This window comes from Cebidichthys violaceus, unplaced genomic scaffold (assembly GCF_023349555.1).
Source record: "Cebidichthys violaceus isolate CVI_PGR_0920_01 unplaced genomic scaffold, fCebVio1.0.p SCAF_17, whole genome shotgun sequence".
Lineage (NCBI taxonomy): Eukaryota > Metazoa > Chordata > Actinopteri > Perciformes > Stichaeidae > Cebidichthys > Cebidichthys violaceus.
The window spans coordinates 2,253,448-2,272,011 of record NW_027176340.1 but is presented as its reverse complement, the minus strand read 5'-3'; the positions used below and the strand labels follow the sequence as shown (position 1 = coordinate 2,272,011).

The window sequence follows — 18,564 nt, the reverse complement described above, 5'->3', positions numbered from 1 at the left end:
AAAAGTAAAAGTACTCACAATGCAAATGAATTCTCCTTTGATGTTATAATGTTATAACAAACAATGTTATAATATTATTTATTCCATTGTTAGCACCGATGCATTCATGTGTAATTTCATATAGGACTACTTTTGGGTAGTTTGATTTTGTATCTATTTGTTTTCTATTTATTTGTTTCTCTAAATTGATTGCGTCATATATTACAGGCTCATACGTGTTGCATGTAAAAATGAACCTGTAAAGTAACTAGTAACTAAAGCTGTCAAATGAATGTAGTGGAGTAAAAAGTAGTATTTAGTAAGTAAAAATGGATGTACTCAAGTAAAGCACAAGTACCTCTAATCTCTAAACACCGTGCATTGGTGTAGGTTACTAAATTGCAGTAACATCATAAGGCTACATATTGCAAGGCTCTATAAAATACATTTGCCCCACACTTCATGTTGTGGTGCGCTTGTTGTATGTAGCCGTGCACACCGGTTGTAACAACAGTCACACAAAACAAAAGCTGAGATCTGCATTGTGTGTTCTAACTTGGCTAACCGACTTCTAAATACCACTAACCTTCTAATACAAGTACTAGTTAATATAGCTACGCGCCTTAAACCACTACTGTTGTTAATGTCGCAGTCTGCTGCTACTATTACTGTTAATAACACACCACTTTGACCCACCGTTCAACTACAAATAGGGTTTAACTTGGAGGCTAGAAAACATGTAAATGAAAAAAAAATCTAAAAGTAACAATACGACAGATTGACCTCAATATGCTCTTGCGCTTTCCGGCGCCGTCTGGTGTCACAAATCAAACGCTCCTCCGTGCACCTGGAACGCCCCTCGACTATTTGACGTGTCCGGCTGCAGGCGGAGCGCGGAGCTGTTGTCGCAGCACGCTGTGTACCTGCTGCTGGAAGGTCTCAGCGCCACAGACACACTTTAGCGTTCCTGTCGGGCACGTTTAGATGTAGCATGGAGTCCGCTCATTTGCATGTTTCTCTGAATTGTACCTGAGCACTTTTTTTTTTTGGGCAGCAACTTGCTCCAACAACAGCAGAGCTCCGCGCGGAGGAATGCACTTTTATCTGCGTGAGAAAAACACGCCAAAAAAAAAGAAAAAGAAAAAGTAGAAGACAACAACGTTGTATCGGGATGGAGAGCTTACATGACGCCCGTCTTTCGTCGACCCGCTGGCCGTCTGCTGGGGCAGTTTCACCGGGTGAACACCCTCCTGCTGGGAGAGCTCCGTCCCAGGTGACCGTCAAGAGACAAGCCGTGAAGAGGCACCACCACAAACACAACCTGAAGCACAGGTACGAGTTTCTGGAGACCCTCGGGAAAGGAACCTATGGCAAAGTGAAGAAGGCCAAGGAAAGATCCGGCCGAATGGTAAGCACCGATATTAACATTATTGTATCACTTATTTTTATTTTATTTGTAATGCCTTGATCGACGGTGTCCACGTCTGTGTTGGCTCCGCTGTCCTATCGGTCGCCTGTTGTTTTAGAGATAGAGCGCTATTTTTAGAAGACGTGCTGTCTGCACACAGGTACGGGCTTTTATTAGGGGGCCTCACATGTGTCCCTGTAAGGGTCAGTGTGTCTGTTGACGCACCAGCATACGTTAGACATCACTGCTTGTTGTAGGTTGCTCTTATTCAACATTGCGTCCAGTCTGTGTATTTTGGTAGAATAAAACAAAATCAGCTGAATAAGCTGTTTTTAATGCCTTGCATAGTAATCTGAGCATTTTATTCTCACCACCTGTCTCTGTGCGCGTGTGTGTCACTTTGTTTGCTAACGGGGTTGGAAAGTACACGACTCCTCTGTGTAAACTAAATTAAATTTTAAATACAACACTTATCTGGTCATATAGTACTTGCACACCGTGGCACCAGTTACCCACGGTGGCCTCCCGTGTCTGTGGCAGACCTAATATCTTAACACGTTATTTGTGGTGCATTTGAAAGTAGATCATTGGGCAACTAAATCAATGTTTATGTGAGATCATCCCACAGAGACTGAAGCCTACATTGATTGCTGTAACGTTTTTACGCAGTCACCTCCGTTTTGCTTAAAAGGAAGTAAGCGGAGGTGTTTCTTTGGAAAGCCTGTGATGCTTTATCCCAGCAGGAAGTTTAAAACAGGAAAGTTAGGGAACTTTCCTTCTCTGGGTGGAGAGAGAGGGGGGAAACCGATTCCTGTTCCCTGTGACCTTAGGGGAAACGGGAGGTCTCTAAACTAAACCGGAGCACAGAGGTTATGTTCTTAAACGACCACATATGGACGATGCACCAGTTTATATGAATGCCGGTAGACTAAATGGCAGAAGCATGTCAGCATAATGCAATATAATTTAACTGCACCATAAACTACAGCCTATGAAACGGCCATAAAGTTGAATCGATAACTTTCTAAAGCGGTTTCAACAGTAACGAAACCCTCTGCCTCCTCTGCATTAGACTGCACTCAGTTTACCAAGTCTGACCTACTGACTGACTGAGTGTTCGTCTACATATTACAAATCGTGTTCTTCAACCTGATAATTAGCTTTCTGCTAGATCTTTTTTTTGTTTCCATAACGTAATTTATTCAACATTCAATCAAGAAATTATAGGCCTGTTGTCAAAAACAAAAAGGCACACCCAGAGTGTAACTGCATTTGTATTGCTGCTGCGGGTAGATGCCTTCAGAAATGGTGACTCATCAAAAAAAACAAAAACACAGATACTTGGCCTAGATGTGAACTCCCTTTTTTTGTCGGCAGTCGTGTTTATCGGAAAGGCTCTTAGATCATAGATGTCATGAGTGAAAGTGAATGGAAGTTATTCAGGAACTCCCCTTCCGTACCTGCAGTAAACAGGCAGTGAAACGAGTTCAGCCTTGTCGTCCACCCACCTCTGCTCTGCTGCTACACTCTGCTTTTACAGGAGAAGAGCTGCCGTCTGAATGTCCTCCCCGCAGACGTCTTCTTGGTCGCCGTCCCTCAAAACCCCCACGTTAAACGTGTCAAAGTACTGATCGGCCCAAATGGACGTTTATGAATTCGGTTCAGCTCAACCAGCGGTTGGCGTACAATGGAAAGGGGAGAAACCTACCTGTTAGAGTTGACAACACAATGGACCAAGAGATGTCATTTGACACGGGGAGTGACCCAACAACACAAAGGGTGGCTTCATCTTGCGTGCGTTATGGCTCTACAGCTGTTCTCATTATCGACATGCATGTGTTTTGATGACATCATTAATGAGGGTGGTTTCAGCACACACTGACTGTAGGGCAGACCGCACATTGACATGCATGGTGTAGCCACAACCAGCTCTTCACAAAGCCATTACTTTATTTATCTTGATCAACAAATCTTTTTTTTTTTCTATAAGATATTTAAAAAAACAACAACAAAAAAACACACAAATTCAAAGCTGATAGATAATACATTTATTATCACAAAGGCCAATAATAATAATAAACGCCTCAGAAGCAAAGAAAACCTTGAGCTAAGAAATGTTTGGCACTTTTCCTTGGGAAAAAAAAAAATGTTTTAAATGATTTATATTTAATAGTTGCAAATTCATTTTCTGTCAATCAGTTCATTCTTTAAGCTCTAATCTGTGGCGCTGTCCAATCAAAAGCAATCAACTATGTAAATAAGAAGATATCAAACCGGTAAACATAAACGCTTTGGAGGGTCAACACATTATAAACATAACTGCTAATCCTTTGTAAATGTAGGTATTTAATATACAAGTATGTACAGTATGCATGTTTCAAAGCTAACTAGTAGTTTGGGGAATAGTGGGAAATATCCAATTAGTTAACCTGACGTTATTTGGTCATTTAAGTTAACGTTATTGACGTACGTTTGGTAATTTAAGGTATATCGTGTTATTTTTGTGAAATGTAAAGTCACATGTGTAGACACACATTTACTTCTTTTTGCTTTTCTCTCCTAACGGGTCACGTATAAGTCAGTTGGTTCAGGGAGCTATGGAACAGTAACACCGGAAAGTGGAACTCTGTGTTAAACATCAAATATTTCAACCTCGGTGTCTATTGAGTAAAAAGGCCACACACACACACACCAACAGATCACCACACATGGGTGTGAAGTCATCATGAGTGTGAGTTCAGCCCGTCTGACAGATATGCAAACAAACGCAGGAAGCCACAGTTCCCAGAATCAGGATAAGGGTTCTGTGTGGAGTGACCCAGAGGAGCCCCGAGGCCAGACGCTGACTCATGACGGGAGACGGTTGTGTGTTGAAACCGATATGACGGGTCGCCACTTTGCTCACTTCCCCCTGTGTCTGTAGCCTCGAGGGTCAGAAAGGGAGAGGAAACGAGGACGCCCCGGCACCTCGTGCCCGTCGGGGGCCTCATGACACCCTTCAACTAGGGGTAGACTGATGACGCACTCGGTGCACAGAGGAATCTCAGGCATCCGAGCTTCTCCTAGACAAACGCAACAAAGACATAAAGACTTCAGTCCAAAGCTTCTATGTGATAAATCCCAAACGGATACTATTCAGATGTAAATGTCCTTATTCCACAAATCAGCAGACAATTCCTTTACAGCAGACAATAGATTTCTTTACAGCAGACGATAGATTTCTTTACAGCAGACAATAGATTCCTTTACAGCAGACAATAGATTTCTTTACAACAGACGATTGATTTCTTTACAGCAGACGATAGATTTCTTTACAGCAGACGATAGATTTCTTTACAGCAGACGATAGATTTCTTTACAGCAGACAATAGATTTCTTTACAGCAGACGATAGATTTCTTTACAGCAGACGATAGATTCCTTTACAGCAGACAATAGATTTCTTTACAACAGACAATAGATTTCTTTACAACAGACGATTGATTTCTTTACAGCAGACAACAGATTTCTTTACAGCAGACAATAGATTTCTTTACAGCAGACGATAGATTCCTTTACAGCAGACGATAGATTTCTTTACAGCAGACGATAGATTTCTTTACAGCAGACAATAGATTTCTTTACAGCAGACAATAGATTTCTTTACAGCAGACAATAGATTTCTTTACAGCAGACGATAGATTCCTTTACAGCAGACAATAGATTTCTTTACAACAGACAATAGATTTCTTTACAACAGACGATTGATTTCTTTACAGCAGACAACAGATTTCTTTACAGCAGACAATAGATTTCTTTACAACAGTCGATTGATTTCTTTACAGCAGACAATAGATTTCTTTACAGCAGACGATAGATTCCTTTACAGCAGACGATAGATTCCTTTACAGCAGACAATAGATTTCTTTACAACAGACAATAGATTTCTTTACAACAGACGATTGATTTCTTTACAGCAGACGATAGATTTCTTTACAGCAGACAATAGATTTCTTTACAACAGTCGATTGATTTCTTTACAGCAGACAATAGATTTCTTTACAGCAGACGATAGATTCCTTTACAGCAGACAATAGATTTCCTTACAGCAGACAATAGATTTCTTTACAGCAGACAATAGATTTCTTTACAGCAGACAATAGATTTCTTTACAGCAGACGATAGATTTCTCTCTCACAAGAGGATGAGCTTCAGAGGGAAGGAATACATTTTTCTGAAAGTGAAATTATAATTTTTTTTTTTTCTTCTAGGTTGCCATAAAGTCGATCAGAAAGGAGAAGATAAAGGATGAGCAAGACCTGGTTCATATTCGCAGAGAAATTGAGATCATGTCGTCGCTCTGCCATCCGCACATCATCACCATATATGAAGGTACGGTATTCAAAATGTTGTGTTTTTTTTTTTTTTTTTTGTGCGTTCAGATTTTAGTTTCATCGCTTGCCTTTCGGAGCCGACTCAGTCTCCTACATGCAAAGAGAAACGTGACACCTGGACAGAGAGACGACTCAATCGGTCTCTTGTTTGGAGATTCAGAGTTCGGTCACGCAAGTCTTTTGTGCCGAAGAACGATGTTATGTTACATAAGCGCTGACAGAGAGATGTGCAGGGCTCTTGTGTCTTCCAGTGTTCCTCACGCCTGATGAGATGGTCATCGCTCACTGTTTGTCCACCTCAGTGCATGTTTGCAATACGGTCATCATGGGGCCCCGTTTGTCCTAATCAGAGCGGACTAGGGGTCGCACAGGAAGATCTGTGATGGGTTTTCAATGCAGAAACGGTCTTAATTAAAACACGGGACATATGTGTGTTGGCACTGCAGAAGTAATCTAATTCAGTTCCATTTGGAGTTTGATTTGAAACCTTTTTTTTAATAAAAGTTGTCATGTTTTTTTTTTTTTTTTGATCTTGCAGTGTTTGAGAACAAGGACAAAATTGTGATTGTGATGGAGTACGCCAGCCGGGGGGACCTGTACGACTACGTCTGTGACAAGAGGAACATCTCCGAACGGGAGGCCAGGCACTTCTTCAGACAAATCGTGTCGGCGGTGCACTACTGCCACCAGGTGAGGCCGTCCGTCTCAAGTTGTTTATTGTAGCTTGCGGTAGAGCACCTCGGCCCTCTTCACGCATTGGCTGCTACGTCGAGGCTTAACGACGCAGAGCTCCACTCGGACACCCCCCAAAGTTACATAACGGTCATTATTCACTGTGAGCCGAGGCTGGTCTGAACAGGGAGGCTGTGAGAACGATGCAGGGGGAAATGAACAGTTGGGTCTGTGGAGAGCTAGCGTCGGGGCTAAAAGCCAGCCGTCCCAACAAACACACACACACACACACACACACACACACACACACACTCTTAATGAGGGTGTGATGGAATAGAAGGGCTCTACACACACACACACACACACACACACACACACACACACACACACACACACGTGCACACGAGCAGTCGTTGGTTGCTGTGTAATTACATTTACAGCACACTAGGCTTTAGTGTTGTCGTTCAGCGCTGTGCAGAGCCTTCATACATGTTTGCTGCACTGTGTTTACAGAGTGAACTGCCCTGCCATGTTCTGTGTCAGCCATCTGTTTTATTGGGTGCTGACGTCTCGTTAAATATTTAATTTTCCACGTTGAAAGCAGTCAGGAAAAAGGCCATCGAAACCCTTTTTTCTTTTTTTTTTTTTTTTAAATTGGTGATTGTATGGTGCAGCGATGAATTCTAAATTTAAAGAATTTCTTCATGACTACATCGTAACAATGAATGCATCCGTTGCTTCAAGCGGTGGCCATTCGTAATAGTTGATCTGCATATTTGAAAGCAAAACTCATTCAAACTGTGCCTGAGTGAAAGGCATGCCCCCCTACAGAGAGGAGGACAATGAGGCATCGCTGACGTACTAGAAACAACAGCTTCACTCGGAAAAGAATGTGTTCTGACCCAGTAGAGACTAATCCTTTTATATAACACAGAGACCGCCTCCAGAAAACCGATGTGTAATGGCCTGGGTGTAAAATATTGTTATGCTTAATAACATGTATGTATATTTATATATTTTTTTTTTTCTCTCCCCCTGTCAGAATGGAATAGTACACCGGGACCTGAAACTGGAAAATATTTTACTAGATGGCAAAGGCAATGTGAAGGTATGCCGACACACACACACACACACACACACACACACACACACAGTTTTAGGTTATTCGATATATGTATGGTTTGGATTATAAATGACAGCAAATGGTGGTTCCTTCAAAGGTAATTCAAAATAATAATAATAATGTAATATTTGACAGATGTCATTGCTTCAAGATCTTGTGAAAAGTGATTCACTATGAAATCTATAAATAATCAGTGACTTATAGTGACGCATTAATGGAATCTTTTGAGGGTTTATTCCTGCAGTAGTCTGATGATGATGATGATGATGATGATGATGATGCTGATGCTGCAACAGATCTGACTGTTGCTCAACTTGACTCCCACTTCCCGTTCTTGCAGATCGCAGACTTCGGGCTGTCGAACCTCTTCCACGGCGACGAGTACCTCCAAACCTTCTGCGGAAGTCCTCTGTACGCGTCCCCAGAGATCGTCAACGGACGGCCGTACCGCGGGCCGGAGGTGGACACTTGGTCTCTCGGTGTGCTGTTGTACACCATGGTCCATGGTACCATGCCATTTGACGGAAACAACCACAAGGCGTTGGTCCAACAGATAAGCACGGGGAACTATCGTAAACCCATCAATCCCTCTGGTGAGTCTCTCGGCTCGACTACTCTTTGACACATTTATTTAGTTTCGCACCAATGTCAAAATGTAATGGCGTTTTTGTTTCTCTACTGCTCTCTCAGACGCATGTGGGCTTATCCGCTGGATGCTGATGGTGAATCCTGAGCGCAGAGCCACAATAGAGGAGATCGCAGGACACTGGTGGCTCAACTGGGGCTACCCGCAGCCGCTGCTGGCCGAGACGAAGAGCAGTCCAGCGGAGCCGACCGCTTCGCCGGCGTCTCCGTCGACGTCGCATCCCGCCGGGCTGGCCCTTGTTGGTAGTTGGCTGCGCCGTACGTCCAGGCCTTTACTGGAGAACGGCTCGAAGATGCGCTGCCTGCTGCGCTCGCAGGGCAGCGGCGGCGGAGGAGGAGGAGGAGGAGGAGGAGGGGATGTGGTCCGGCAGCGGTCCCTGCGGAGGTCGCAAAAGGAAAACAACGTCTCCCAGACCGTTCACGAAGTAAGCGCCGACAGTAGCCCCTCGAAGGGGATCCTAAAGAGACGCAACAGTGTGAAACAGAAGGCGATGGGTGAAGTCCCTGCTGCGGGTTCAGTGGAGCCACAGAACAGTTTTGGTTTGTCTGCACCAGACGATGCGCCTTCCGCCGCGCCTCGCAAAGGAATCCTGAAGAAGCGGACGGAGCAGGAGTCGGGCTACTACTCCTCCTCTCCCGAGAGCAGCGACTCCGGCTGGGCTCCACAAACGAACGAGTGCCCTTCAGCGCCAACTCACAGGAAAGGCATCTTGAAGCGCAATGGGAAGTTCTCCTCGGATAGGCTGCAGGAGTTCGGCTCTCTGGACCAGCTGGCGGCTTCTTTACCCTGCGGAGGCGTCCGCTCGAGACCGAGCGGGGCCACCAGCGAGGACAGCATCCTGTCTTCCGAGTCCTTTGACCAGCTGGATCTGCCTGACCGCGTAGGACTTCCGGCGCAGATGGATAAACCGGCCAAGTCCAGCATGAGAGGATGCGTGTCTGCCGACAACCTGCTGGACATCACCGAAGACGGGATCCTTGGGGACAGGTTGCCGAGGGCCTGGACCTGCTACAGGTCTGGAGTGGCCGACAGCGCCTTCTCTCTCACAGACTGTGATAACGTAACGGAGGCTTACAAACAAGCCGCGGTTATACGAGGCTCTGCAACAAGCTGAAGACCCGTTTTATTGGTGAAGGACACTGACTAAAGACTGCTAAACTACTGAAGACATGTTCGCCAAAGTGCATTATGTGACCTCACAAGCACACTGTTGTGATAATACTTTTTGGCAAACTTCAGGAGCTGCACAGTACCAAAAAAAAAAAAAAAGGGCAGGAGGCTTCTTGTTTAACGATTGTATTTGAGATGGTGATAAGTGTCTTTATGAATCGCTTGTAATCTGAATGAGTAAAACAGGCTGACGGTGTTTTTACAAATACGATGCTGCAGTTTTTTTTAAAATGTCCATTTCAAAGATCCTCAGGAGAAGAGAGCTGCTGTCGGCCAATCAGGAGCTCTACATTTTCAACATAAGAAGAGCTTATTATCAAAAGTGCAGTTACAGCAAAAAGTTACTCGGAAACCAAATGTCGAAAAAGTTAAAGTTTGTTGAACTTTTTTGTTTTGAACAACGCTTCACAAAGTCGGTGTCTTTTTAATTGTCGACGGGACAGTTTGATGAGGAGTTTATGACTCGACAGCTCTTTAGGATTGGAGCTGATCGTCTGTCAATGTTTCATATTTAAGTAGGAGGTTCAGCGTTAGGAGGGGGTCTACTACAGCTGTGGCTGTGCTTCAGGATGTGGGGAAAATGACATTTCGTGGATACCAAAGAGTAGGTTTGCTACTGTCATTGGAGGGTTTTCTTTTGTTTCTTTATTTAAAGCGACAGCAAAAAAGTGCCAAGATGTTTGTCTGTAACAGGGACTTCAGCTCTAAAGAGCATTTCGTTTTTCTCTCACTTGACTCGTTCTAATTTTGGATTATGACTTGAATAACAATCACGACATCTAAACAATTCCACATCGAGTGGAACCAGTAGAACCTGCTTTTTGCTCAGGAGCCTGAGCTAACACAATGGACAGGTGTGTGTGTGTGTGTGTGTGTGTGTGTGTGTGTGTGTGTGTGTGTGTGTGTGTGTGTGTGTGTGTGTGTGTGTGTGTGTGTGTGTGTGTGTGTGTGTGTGTGTGTGTGTGTGTGCGCGCGCGCGTGCGCATGTGTAAGGCGGGGCTCACGAGGCTTTATTGAAGGTCAAAAAAATTATCATTTGTAAAACAGTGAGGTGTTTGTGTATGATGTCACCTTTTTGTACTGAATTTTTCAAGATCTGTCATGCAGCTCAAGTGTATTGAACTTTTTTTTTTTAATTTAAAATATCTGGACACCTGAGGTGGAACAGTATTTCACAAAGCTAGAATAAAAGTTCAGCTGTTTAACTGTTAAAAAAAAGTACCGAGGTTTATCCTGGTGACCTTTTTTTAAACGGCAAAAAAAAGAGCTTAAATATCAGGTTTAAAAGTAAAATAATGACTCATGCAGGCTAATGATGGTCATTATGTTGTACAAGATATCTGGTTTCTATGAAATGCCTACTGGTAACCAAGAGACATCTGTTTCTGGATGAAATGTCATGCTGCACACTGGAGTTATCGCATGCTGGCATTAAAGTAGAACATCAAAAATGATGGTTTTTTTCAGGTATTTATGGTCATTTTTTCTTATCAGGAATTTACACAAAAGTAAACGTTGAATTGTCTGATTCCAACTGAACGTTCTTGTCATCCGTTTGTCATCCGTTTGTCATCCGTCACAGAAAACTGACTTATTATTCCAGTGTGATGGAGGAAGAGGGCTCTACGTGTGTGTGTGTGTGTGTGTGTGTGTGTGTGTGTGTGTGTGTGTGTGTGTGTGTGTGTGTGTGTGTGTGTGTGTGTGTGTGTGTGTGTGTGTGTGTGTGTGTGTGTGTGTGTGTGTGTGTGTGTGTGTGTGCGTACATCATAAAGTGCATTTTATCCCGGTTTCTCTCTCTCTCCCATGTGTCCCAGAAGTTGCATGTTTGCAGACTCTGATCATATTTTTATTTTATTTTTTCTTTAACGGCATCAAAAACCATGTTTGCCAAAGTTACTGGGCTTGTTATTTACAGGACTGTGTGATCTGCCATGCTGTTGTGACTGGGATGAGGAAATCAATAAAAAAATAAATAAAAAAAAACTTGCAGAGAACTCAAGTGCTGACTCATGTCATCAGTGACCTTCATACAGATACTTAATGTCTTTTAACAGTACTGGTTTACAGCCACAAGGGAATTCATTAAGGTGTTGAGACTGCAGAAACATCTGTCCAGATATAATATATACATATGAATATGTAACATTTAAAATGTGCAAACATTGATATTAGGATTCAGTTTAATTCAACTGTCAATATAAAAGTGAATGTATTCCATCTTTCAAAGCTGCCTGGCATAACATTTAAAACTAATCTTAAACTGTAGTAGCTCTGCATGTCACGGAGGGATCTCCAAAAGAATCAACTTGCCAAGAACAATTAGGATTAAGGAGCGATGGCATTGTTCTTGTTTCACGGCTGTAAATGTATTATTCAGCCATTAAAGTCAGGGAGGAGTGTGTTGTTTTTATTATGCTTGAATTCCTGGGGCGGCGTCACTGGTGTGACTGAAACCTCCTGAGAGCGAGCAGGGCTGTAGCCGACCTCTGAGCCGTGTGCTCCGGATCCTCCGCGAACGCCGGCCTGGAACCGAGAGGGCAGGCTGAGCGCCAACACGCTCCCTAGCTGGTCATAGCAGAGGAGGACCGAGCTCTGGTTTCAGGAGGGGAGGGGGGGGGGGAACAACCGTGAGTTCATCGGCGGGGTGACGGACGGACTCTGGACTCTTGATATACGACGTGGGAGTTAAACGTTAACCTTACCAGATCAATGACCAATAGGTTGGCCAAAAACGGCATCACCGAATCCGAGGCGACGGCAGCGTCCGCTAACTGTAGCCTCCGTGTGGCGAGGCCGACGCAGGCACACGCAACGGTGGAGGGCAAGAACGCTGAAAACCTGCATTCTGACGATAAGAGACGAAGATCACTTCCTCGAAAATAGCGAAAGAATCATATTCAGTGCCATATTTCCACTTGCAGTTCACTTAAAAGTATCTGTAGCCTACTGCAGCAGTGAGGAAAGTCAGTGAAGGGTTAGATGTAGACAATGAAATGGATTCCACCACTGCAGACACACCCTGATGGACTAAAGCTCGTACTCAACAGCAGACGTTTCCCCAAAAAACCTGATTGGTGTGTAGAAGGAGACGCGTTAGGACACAATGTCAGACATTCAATCCACACTCAAAGACACCTTTTTGAATGTGCTACAATGGCGGAAGCCTCGGAATTGTCTCAGCTTTTTTTTTTACGGGCCTGTGACGTCACAAGTGTGTCTAAAACGGCCACAAAACCGACCGTCTCCTCGTGACCCCGTCGCCCCGGGCGGCAGCAGCAGCAGCAGCAGCAGCACAGAGATTCGTGGGAAATCAGCCAGCTGAGGTCTATTCACAACAGCAGACAATACAGGGATTACACAAACTCGGCTCTCCGTCTCCAAAGTGAACCGCTGACACATCGCAATCAAAGCTTTGCGTTCATTGTGTGGAAAGTGGTTTAACTCCGCCGTCACGTTTATAACGCTCACTAAACGAGGGACGTAAAACAGCTGCTTTGACCGCACTGGAGGAATAAAACAGCTTTACAATCGAGCTCAGAAATCATTTAACACAAGGGGGGGAAAAAAATGGTTTTATATCTGTATCCATTGCCAATGCGTATCGTCTTTATTTATTTTCTGGTAACCCAGTGATGTCACTTACCAGTGGCTGCCAGAGCGATATAGGTGTGGACATGCCTGCGCATGTTAGGGAGGTGCTGGGGCCGAACCGAGGGGAGAGCGTGGAGCACCGGCTCCAGGAAGTCAGAGGGCACCACAGAGGCCAGACACCAGTCTAACCTGGAAACCACGGCCACCTCCCAGTGCTGCAACACACACACACACACACACACACACACATCCCTTTAACACACCCTGCCATCAAAAGGCCTGTGCATTAAAACGTTGAATTATAAACCATTAAAGCTATGTCTATCTGAAGGGGGGGGGACAGTGAAATGAGTTGTACATGTAGGTACGATCCAATCATTGGATCCAAAACACAATGTGTGGTTTATGTAGAGTAAAATAAAAATGGAGTCACCAGGATGTCTGAGATAGAAATGGAGTTGTCTGTATAGATAGAAAGCTTGCTGGCAGTCAGGTGGACAGTCTCTCTCATCTTGGAGGCCAGGAACATGCAAACAGACCCTAGAAGCTGCAGGTTGGACTTCTCCACCGCGGAGCTGCTCAGGTAACAGTCCAGGTAGTGCACCGCCAGCGGGAACACCTCCTCCTCACAGCTCTGCTCCTCGCACACCTAGGAAACACGCCACGTGTACTTTTTTTAAAAAAAGGCCAACGAAGATGACTCGCACTTTCCAGTTTGACTCTATTTGCACACCTGCAACATCCACATCGTCAGCATCTTCCGCATGTGAGGCTCGACGTCCGTCTGGACCGGGTCAGAGTGTGGGGCCGCCCGGCAGCTCTTCTCTAAGGCCGTGAGGTTGCGCAGAGTTCGGAGGTCGCCGGTCACCGGTTGGTCGCTGCCCGCCCGGAGAACCACGTCGCGCTCCGTATCACCGGCATGTGCGTCTCTGGAGCCACAAAGATCCATTCGACACGAGTTAAATACGGGAGCGTTAAGCTTCGTCAGTTAACCGGTATTTAACGTTAGTTAGCTACCGTTAGCTCGCTATGCTAACCCTCCCGGGACGTTCACTAAGTGACACCTCGTTTTAAAAAGCGGCCTTTAAAAGCAGCATTCGGGCTGAACTGGGGAGCTGGATTAATTTTTTTAAAACCAAATTTGATAAATTTGATCCCGGTCTATGAGAAACAGATGAACACTGAGCCTAACGTGGTCCGGGTCTGTGGCCCAATCAGTTAAAGGTGAACATTTACTTTAGCATTGCTCGACCTCAACTACATTTTAACAATAATGAATTTGAATTAAACAGTAACTTATTGTCTTTAAGTACTTTTTTTTTTTTTTTTTTTTTTAAAAAGGGCCAATTTCACATTTACAATTCTTCAGTCTTAAGAACGGTTCACCCAAAAATACTGATTAAAAAAAAGCACTAGAAGAAATATATATATATATATATTTGTTTTATTTGGGTGAACTGTCACATTAGGAGATTCTTTAAAATATTAACTTTAATTATTTTATTTTTTTCTTATTTTGCCTTTACTATTATATTATATATTGTTTGTGTTCGATAATGAATGAGTTTATATGTTTTGTGATACAATTCCAACACAACAAATGTAAATTGACAGGTCAGAGATGACTAAATGTGTTCCAGAATAAATACCAACAGTATCCATTTTTATTCCCGATATGAAGATACCAGGTAGGTAATGGAGAGGTTATGAAACCAGGCTGCACATATAAAGTATGTCACCATCTCTATTGTGCATCACCTTAACAGTTAAGACAACATGAAATGGAAAGAAACACGTTCTCCACGACCAACTTTTAATGGACTCCGGTTGTTTTTATATTACAAACACAAATACCAGTCTTTGTATTCCCAACTGCAGGAAAAAGAGCTCAGACATTCCAGATGTGAAATTTCATCAACTACATCACAACTGATGTGCATATTTTTTTTTTTTTTTTAAATGTACAAACTCATCCAAGCAGGGGACAGAATCACGGCTCCTGAGACACTGTAATGAGACGCTGCCGTCTTTGAAACTGTCCTTTCGAGGGTCAGGAAGAACAGCAAAGTTACATTTAACCCAATTTTCATCACGCAGAAGAAAGGCGCGAGTCATTTGCATCGGAGGAGGAGGAAAGCGCCAGACCAGACCTAAATCCTCAGTCCATCTCAACCGTAACGGGGAGCCCAATTTCAAGATCCCTCGACCCTGAATTTTGCAGTTCTCTGCGAATCTCTGCGGAGATCTGCGGGTGCGTTTGTATCTTGAGCAGCTCCAGCAGCGCCGTCTTCTGTTCGGAAGCCAGGTCAGCCTTGTAGCGCTGGGCCATGGTGAGTAGACTCTGATGCCACAGCACAGGAAGCTCACGCTTTTCGCTGCGGAAGGACAGGAAGTGAGCCACCAAGGCATCTAGGACACGGAAAGGCAGGGCGTACTTCTTGTCGAGCAAGAGGCGCAGGAAAATGCTGTTGGCGCCGTTGTACTCCATCTCTGCCAACTTAAGCATCGCAGCGCTGAAAGACGAGAACAATTCTGCACGTTATGCAACCTCCCATGTTATGCAACCTTAACCGTAATTATCTTGCCAACACCCACCAAAATAAAGCATTAACAAAAGGACACCTGGCTGAATCCTACATACGATGAGATGCTGACATCTGTCTGCAAGGGTGTGTGTGTGTGTGTGTGTGTGTGTGTGTGTGTGTGTGTGTGGAATCATCACCTGGAGTGGAGCACAGGGATGGAGCACTTTGTGAGAATGCTTCCGATGATGATGGCTTCCCTCAGAGTACATGTCCCCGACTCACACAGAGGAATCAGGATCCCTGTGTGACAGAAGAAGCAAAATATATCAAAAAAAAGGGGGATTCTGGTACTTTTCACAACTGCAGAGGCAGTGATAAACCTGGCTTTTACTCCGCAGTTAAGCTGCTTCAATCCAAAGTCATCCATGTTTGTTTTATTTTCAGGTATTTTCATACTTTGGCCCCTTCAAAAATAAACCTAATAAACTATTCTGATTCAAAAGCACACAGTCTAGATTGACACGTGTGGGAATGACTGTAGAATGTGTTTAATAACTGAAACAGACTAATTAGGATATAGCTGACAAAACAAAACAAGAATGAATGGAAAATGCCAGTCACTTGTGGTCAGTTCAGTGTATTTGTGAGCAACACTGCCACTTAGTGGACATGTCTCACACTGGCGGTTCTATAAATACGGTGTCATGGGACGTTTGGGGGACATTAAACCGGGACAGTTTGTAAACAGTGAGTTCACAAAAAGAAGGATTAAAGAAAATTTGACCAAAACGAACGCTCGACATATGAAGGATCATTTGAGGTTTGTTAACGTCTGAGCTTCCAGAACCGATGGACCCTGTGGACACAAATCTAAACCAATCCTCAGAGCGTTCCTCAGAATAAAAGGTCTAAATTTAGCGCCGAAATTAGAAATGTGACGCGTCCCAGAAAAGCTCGTATTTGCTTTCTTTGCAACAAGCCGTCAAATCCTCTCTTTTATTCACTAGAAGAGTGGCGCTGATGAAGTCAGTCCTTAACAAATTGTTAAAAAAACCACTCTGCAGCTTTCAGGCACTTTCACATTGCAGCTGATGAAGAATCAATCTGGACGTAATCTGATTTACCCTCACCTTTAAACCACGCTCCTGGTTTGAACAAGGCCTTCTTCAGAGCGCTGTACAGATGGAAGTTGAGTCGCTTGTACTCTGCGATATCATCCCGTACTCGGGGCAGCAGCACCAAGTTGTAAAACCTCTGAGCCATTCGCTCTTTCAGATTGGACGAGAAGATCCTACAACGAAGAAAAAAAAGAAAAAAGAAGGCATGGAGGAAAAACACGTCACTGTACTGCGTTGAACTATAAATGTAGACAACCTGCTCAGTGTTCAGCCGAAGACAAACCATCTGGGGGACTCACCTCGTTGCTTGGTACATGGCAGCCGCCGTCCAGGTCTCAGGCTCGGTCAGATAAAGAATCTGCTCCCAGTTTGACAGTGCGGGGACTATTTTAAAAGCCTTTGGCAATTTACCGCTGCGGTATTTAGACAGAACCTGAAGCAAAAGAACAGAAACGTAAACTATCACTAGGAGATCTTTACACTAAATAAGACACTTTCACTTTCAGTCAACGGACGCAACTCACCTTATTGACACCTCTGTACACTTCTGTTACCCTCGGGTCAAGTTGGGGCATCGGACGCCCCGACACCTCCGACATCACTGTGCCTACCTCAGTCTGCTTCTCTGTAATCTTCTCCATGATGATGTCAGCTAAGGTCCGTCTACCAAGAAGGAGAAAAACAACAGTGACGCTTTTAAAAGCAAGAACTGAGCTCTCGTTAAAAATTCAAAACTCAACAGTTTTCGGTTTCAAAATAAAAAGGCAGGATTATGCTGCGTCTTGCCTCATCGGAGGGTTTTTATTCATGAACATCTCCATGGCCTTCTCATCGTCAGGGTCAACGACGACGTCGGCGTCACACACGACATCGCCGCCGTCGTCAGCACCGGCCGATCCCAGAGCGGGCCACTCCTCATCCGAGTCCGCACCCTGAGTGTCAGGCCCTGATATGTTACGACGAGACAAAAGATGGTCGATACGATTACACGGTACAGTTTAACATACACACTCCATCATCTGAAGGAGCTTTACACCGTCAGACGTGTTCACTATACTTCCCTTGGAGCAAATATTCCTGATTTATTTACGTTTCCTTCCTTCCACTTCCAGTTAGTATATATTGTGACTTTTGTATAATTAATGTTAAACATGTAAAACTACAAAATTACTCACAAACTAACTTAAATTGAGCTTAAATGTAGACATAGAGTAGATAAGTCCTGACACAGAAGACTCCATCCAAACGTCTCTCAATTGAATGCATTTCACGTAAAACACAACTTCATAGACTTTCAACAACATCATGGACGCAGTTCACATTGAGGAGGACAAGACCTCCGACATTACCGAGGACAGTGACTGGTGTCTTCTTCTTCTTCTCTGGTGCCAGGCCATATTCGGTCTGAAGCTCATCTTGCTGAATTCGCGCCTGCTGTAAGATCTTCCGAGACAGACGCTCGTCCACGTAGTTGTCATCGTCTTCCGCCCGGCTATCCCTGCTCTTCACTCGGCCTCGGGCTCGCATCGTGTCCGCCTGCAGGATCTGGTCAGCCAGCGCCATCGCCGTCGCTCCTCCGCTCGTCTCTCCTCCTCCTCCGCCTCTAGATTTCTTCACTTTGGGCATCGCGCTGCGGTTTGATAGAAGATGTAGCGATGCTATCGGTGTGTTCGGTTGGCATGAGCTATGGCGCTACCCGAGGTCTATAACTAATAAGTACTGTAAACAGTCGCTTTAACAACACGTGCGGATGTCCATCGCAGAGGGGAAGTGACGTAGTTCGCGTCATGTAACGTCGAAACCGAGCAGAAAATTCAGAATCGTGTTTGCTGTTTGTATTAGCGTTAAACTCGTTTGTTGTCCACTGTTTGTGAATACCCAGCATAATCAATTATCACGGATGTTTCGTGTCTGTTTAAAATGTGAAATACTCTGATTGAACTAGCGGAAGTTTCATGTT

General features: G+C 44.3%; 3 protein-coding genes across 3 annotated transcripts; 1 reads left to right on the top strand and 2 right to left on the bottom strand.

Annotated features, from left to right (window-relative positions):
* Positions 1–698: 698 nt before the first annotated feature.
* On the top strand, positions 699–11,369 carry nuak2 (NUAK family, SNF1-like kinase, 2). Its single transcript, XM_068711982.1, has 6 exons — positions 699–1,387; positions 5,637–5,757; positions 6,298–6,449; positions 7,474–7,539; positions 7,895–8,147; positions 8,245–11,369. The coding sequence occupies exons 1-6, from the start codon at positions 1,151–1,153 to the stop codon at positions 9,312–9,314; spliced, it is 1,899 nt and encodes a 632-aa protein (XP_068568083.1). The 5' UTR covers positions 699–1,150; the 3' UTR covers positions 9,315–11,369.
* Positions 11,370–11,743: 374 nt separating this feature from the next.
* On the bottom strand, positions 11,744–13,910 carry ccnd3 (cyclin D3). The gene is made up of 5 exons (XM_068712709.1): positions 13,695–13,910; positions 13,395–13,610; positions 13,014–13,176; positions 12,073–12,215; positions 11,744–11,962 (listed from the first exon to the last, which is right to left on the bottom strand). The coding sequence occupies exons 1-5, from the start codon at positions 13,908–13,910 to the stop codon at positions 11,744–11,746; spliced, it is 957 nt and encodes a 318-aa protein (XP_068568810.1).
* Positions 13,911–14,772: 862 nt separating this feature from the next.
* Positions 14,773–18,385, bottom strand: bysl (bystin-like). Its single transcript, XM_068711980.1, has 7 exons — positions 17,954–18,385; positions 17,391–17,550; positions 17,129–17,267; positions 16,904–17,037; positions 16,617–16,777; positions 15,684–15,786; positions 14,773–15,474 (listed from the first exon to the last, which is right to left on the bottom strand). Exons 1-7 carry the CDS (start codon positions 18,228–18,230, stop codon positions 15,120–15,122), a joined length of 1,329 nt encoding a protein of 442 aa, XP_068568081.1. The 5' UTR covers positions 18,231–18,385; the 3' UTR covers positions 14,773–15,119.
* Positions 18,386–18,564: the final 179 nt, after the last annotated feature.

Bases quoted from the DNA above. Each gene is read 5' to 3' on its own strand.
- nuak2 (XM_068711982.1), top strand. From the start codon at position 1,151: ATGGAGAGCTTACATGACGCCCGTCTTTCGTCGACCCGCTGGCCGTCT. The intron at 5,758-6,297 runs GTACGGTATTCA...TTGATCTTGCAG, and splicing joins CATCATCACCATATATGAAG to TGTTTGAGAACAAGGACAAA. The intron at 6,450-7,473 runs GTGAGGCCGTCC...TCCCCCTGTCAG, and splicing joins CGGTGCACTACTGCCACCAG to AATGGAATAGTACACCGGGA.
- ccnd3 (XM_068712709.1), bottom strand. From the start codon at position 13,910: ATGGATCTTTGTGGCTCCAGAGACGCACATGCCGGTGATACGGAGCGC. The intron at 13,177-13,394 runs GTGACTCCATTT...TGTGTGTTGCAG, and splicing joins TTTCTATCTCAGACATCCTG to CACTGGGAGGTGGCCGTGGT. The intron at 11,963-12,072 runs GTAAGGTTAACG...TCCTGAAACCAG, and splicing joins ACCTATTGGTCATTGATCTG to AGCTCGGTCCTCCTCTGCTA.
- bysl (XM_068711980.1), bottom strand. From the start codon at position 18,230: ATGCCCAAAGTGAAGAAATCTAGAGGCGGAGGAGGAGGAGAGACGAGC. The intron at 16,778-16,903 runs GTGAGTCCCCCA...TCTTCGTTGTAG, and splicing joins GCCATGTACCAAGCAACGAG to GATCTTCTCGTCCAATCTGA. The intron at 15,475-15,683 runs GTGATGATTCCA...CTCGTCTTTCAG, and splicing joins ATCCCTGTGCTCCACTCCAG to CGCTGCGATGCTTAAGTTGG.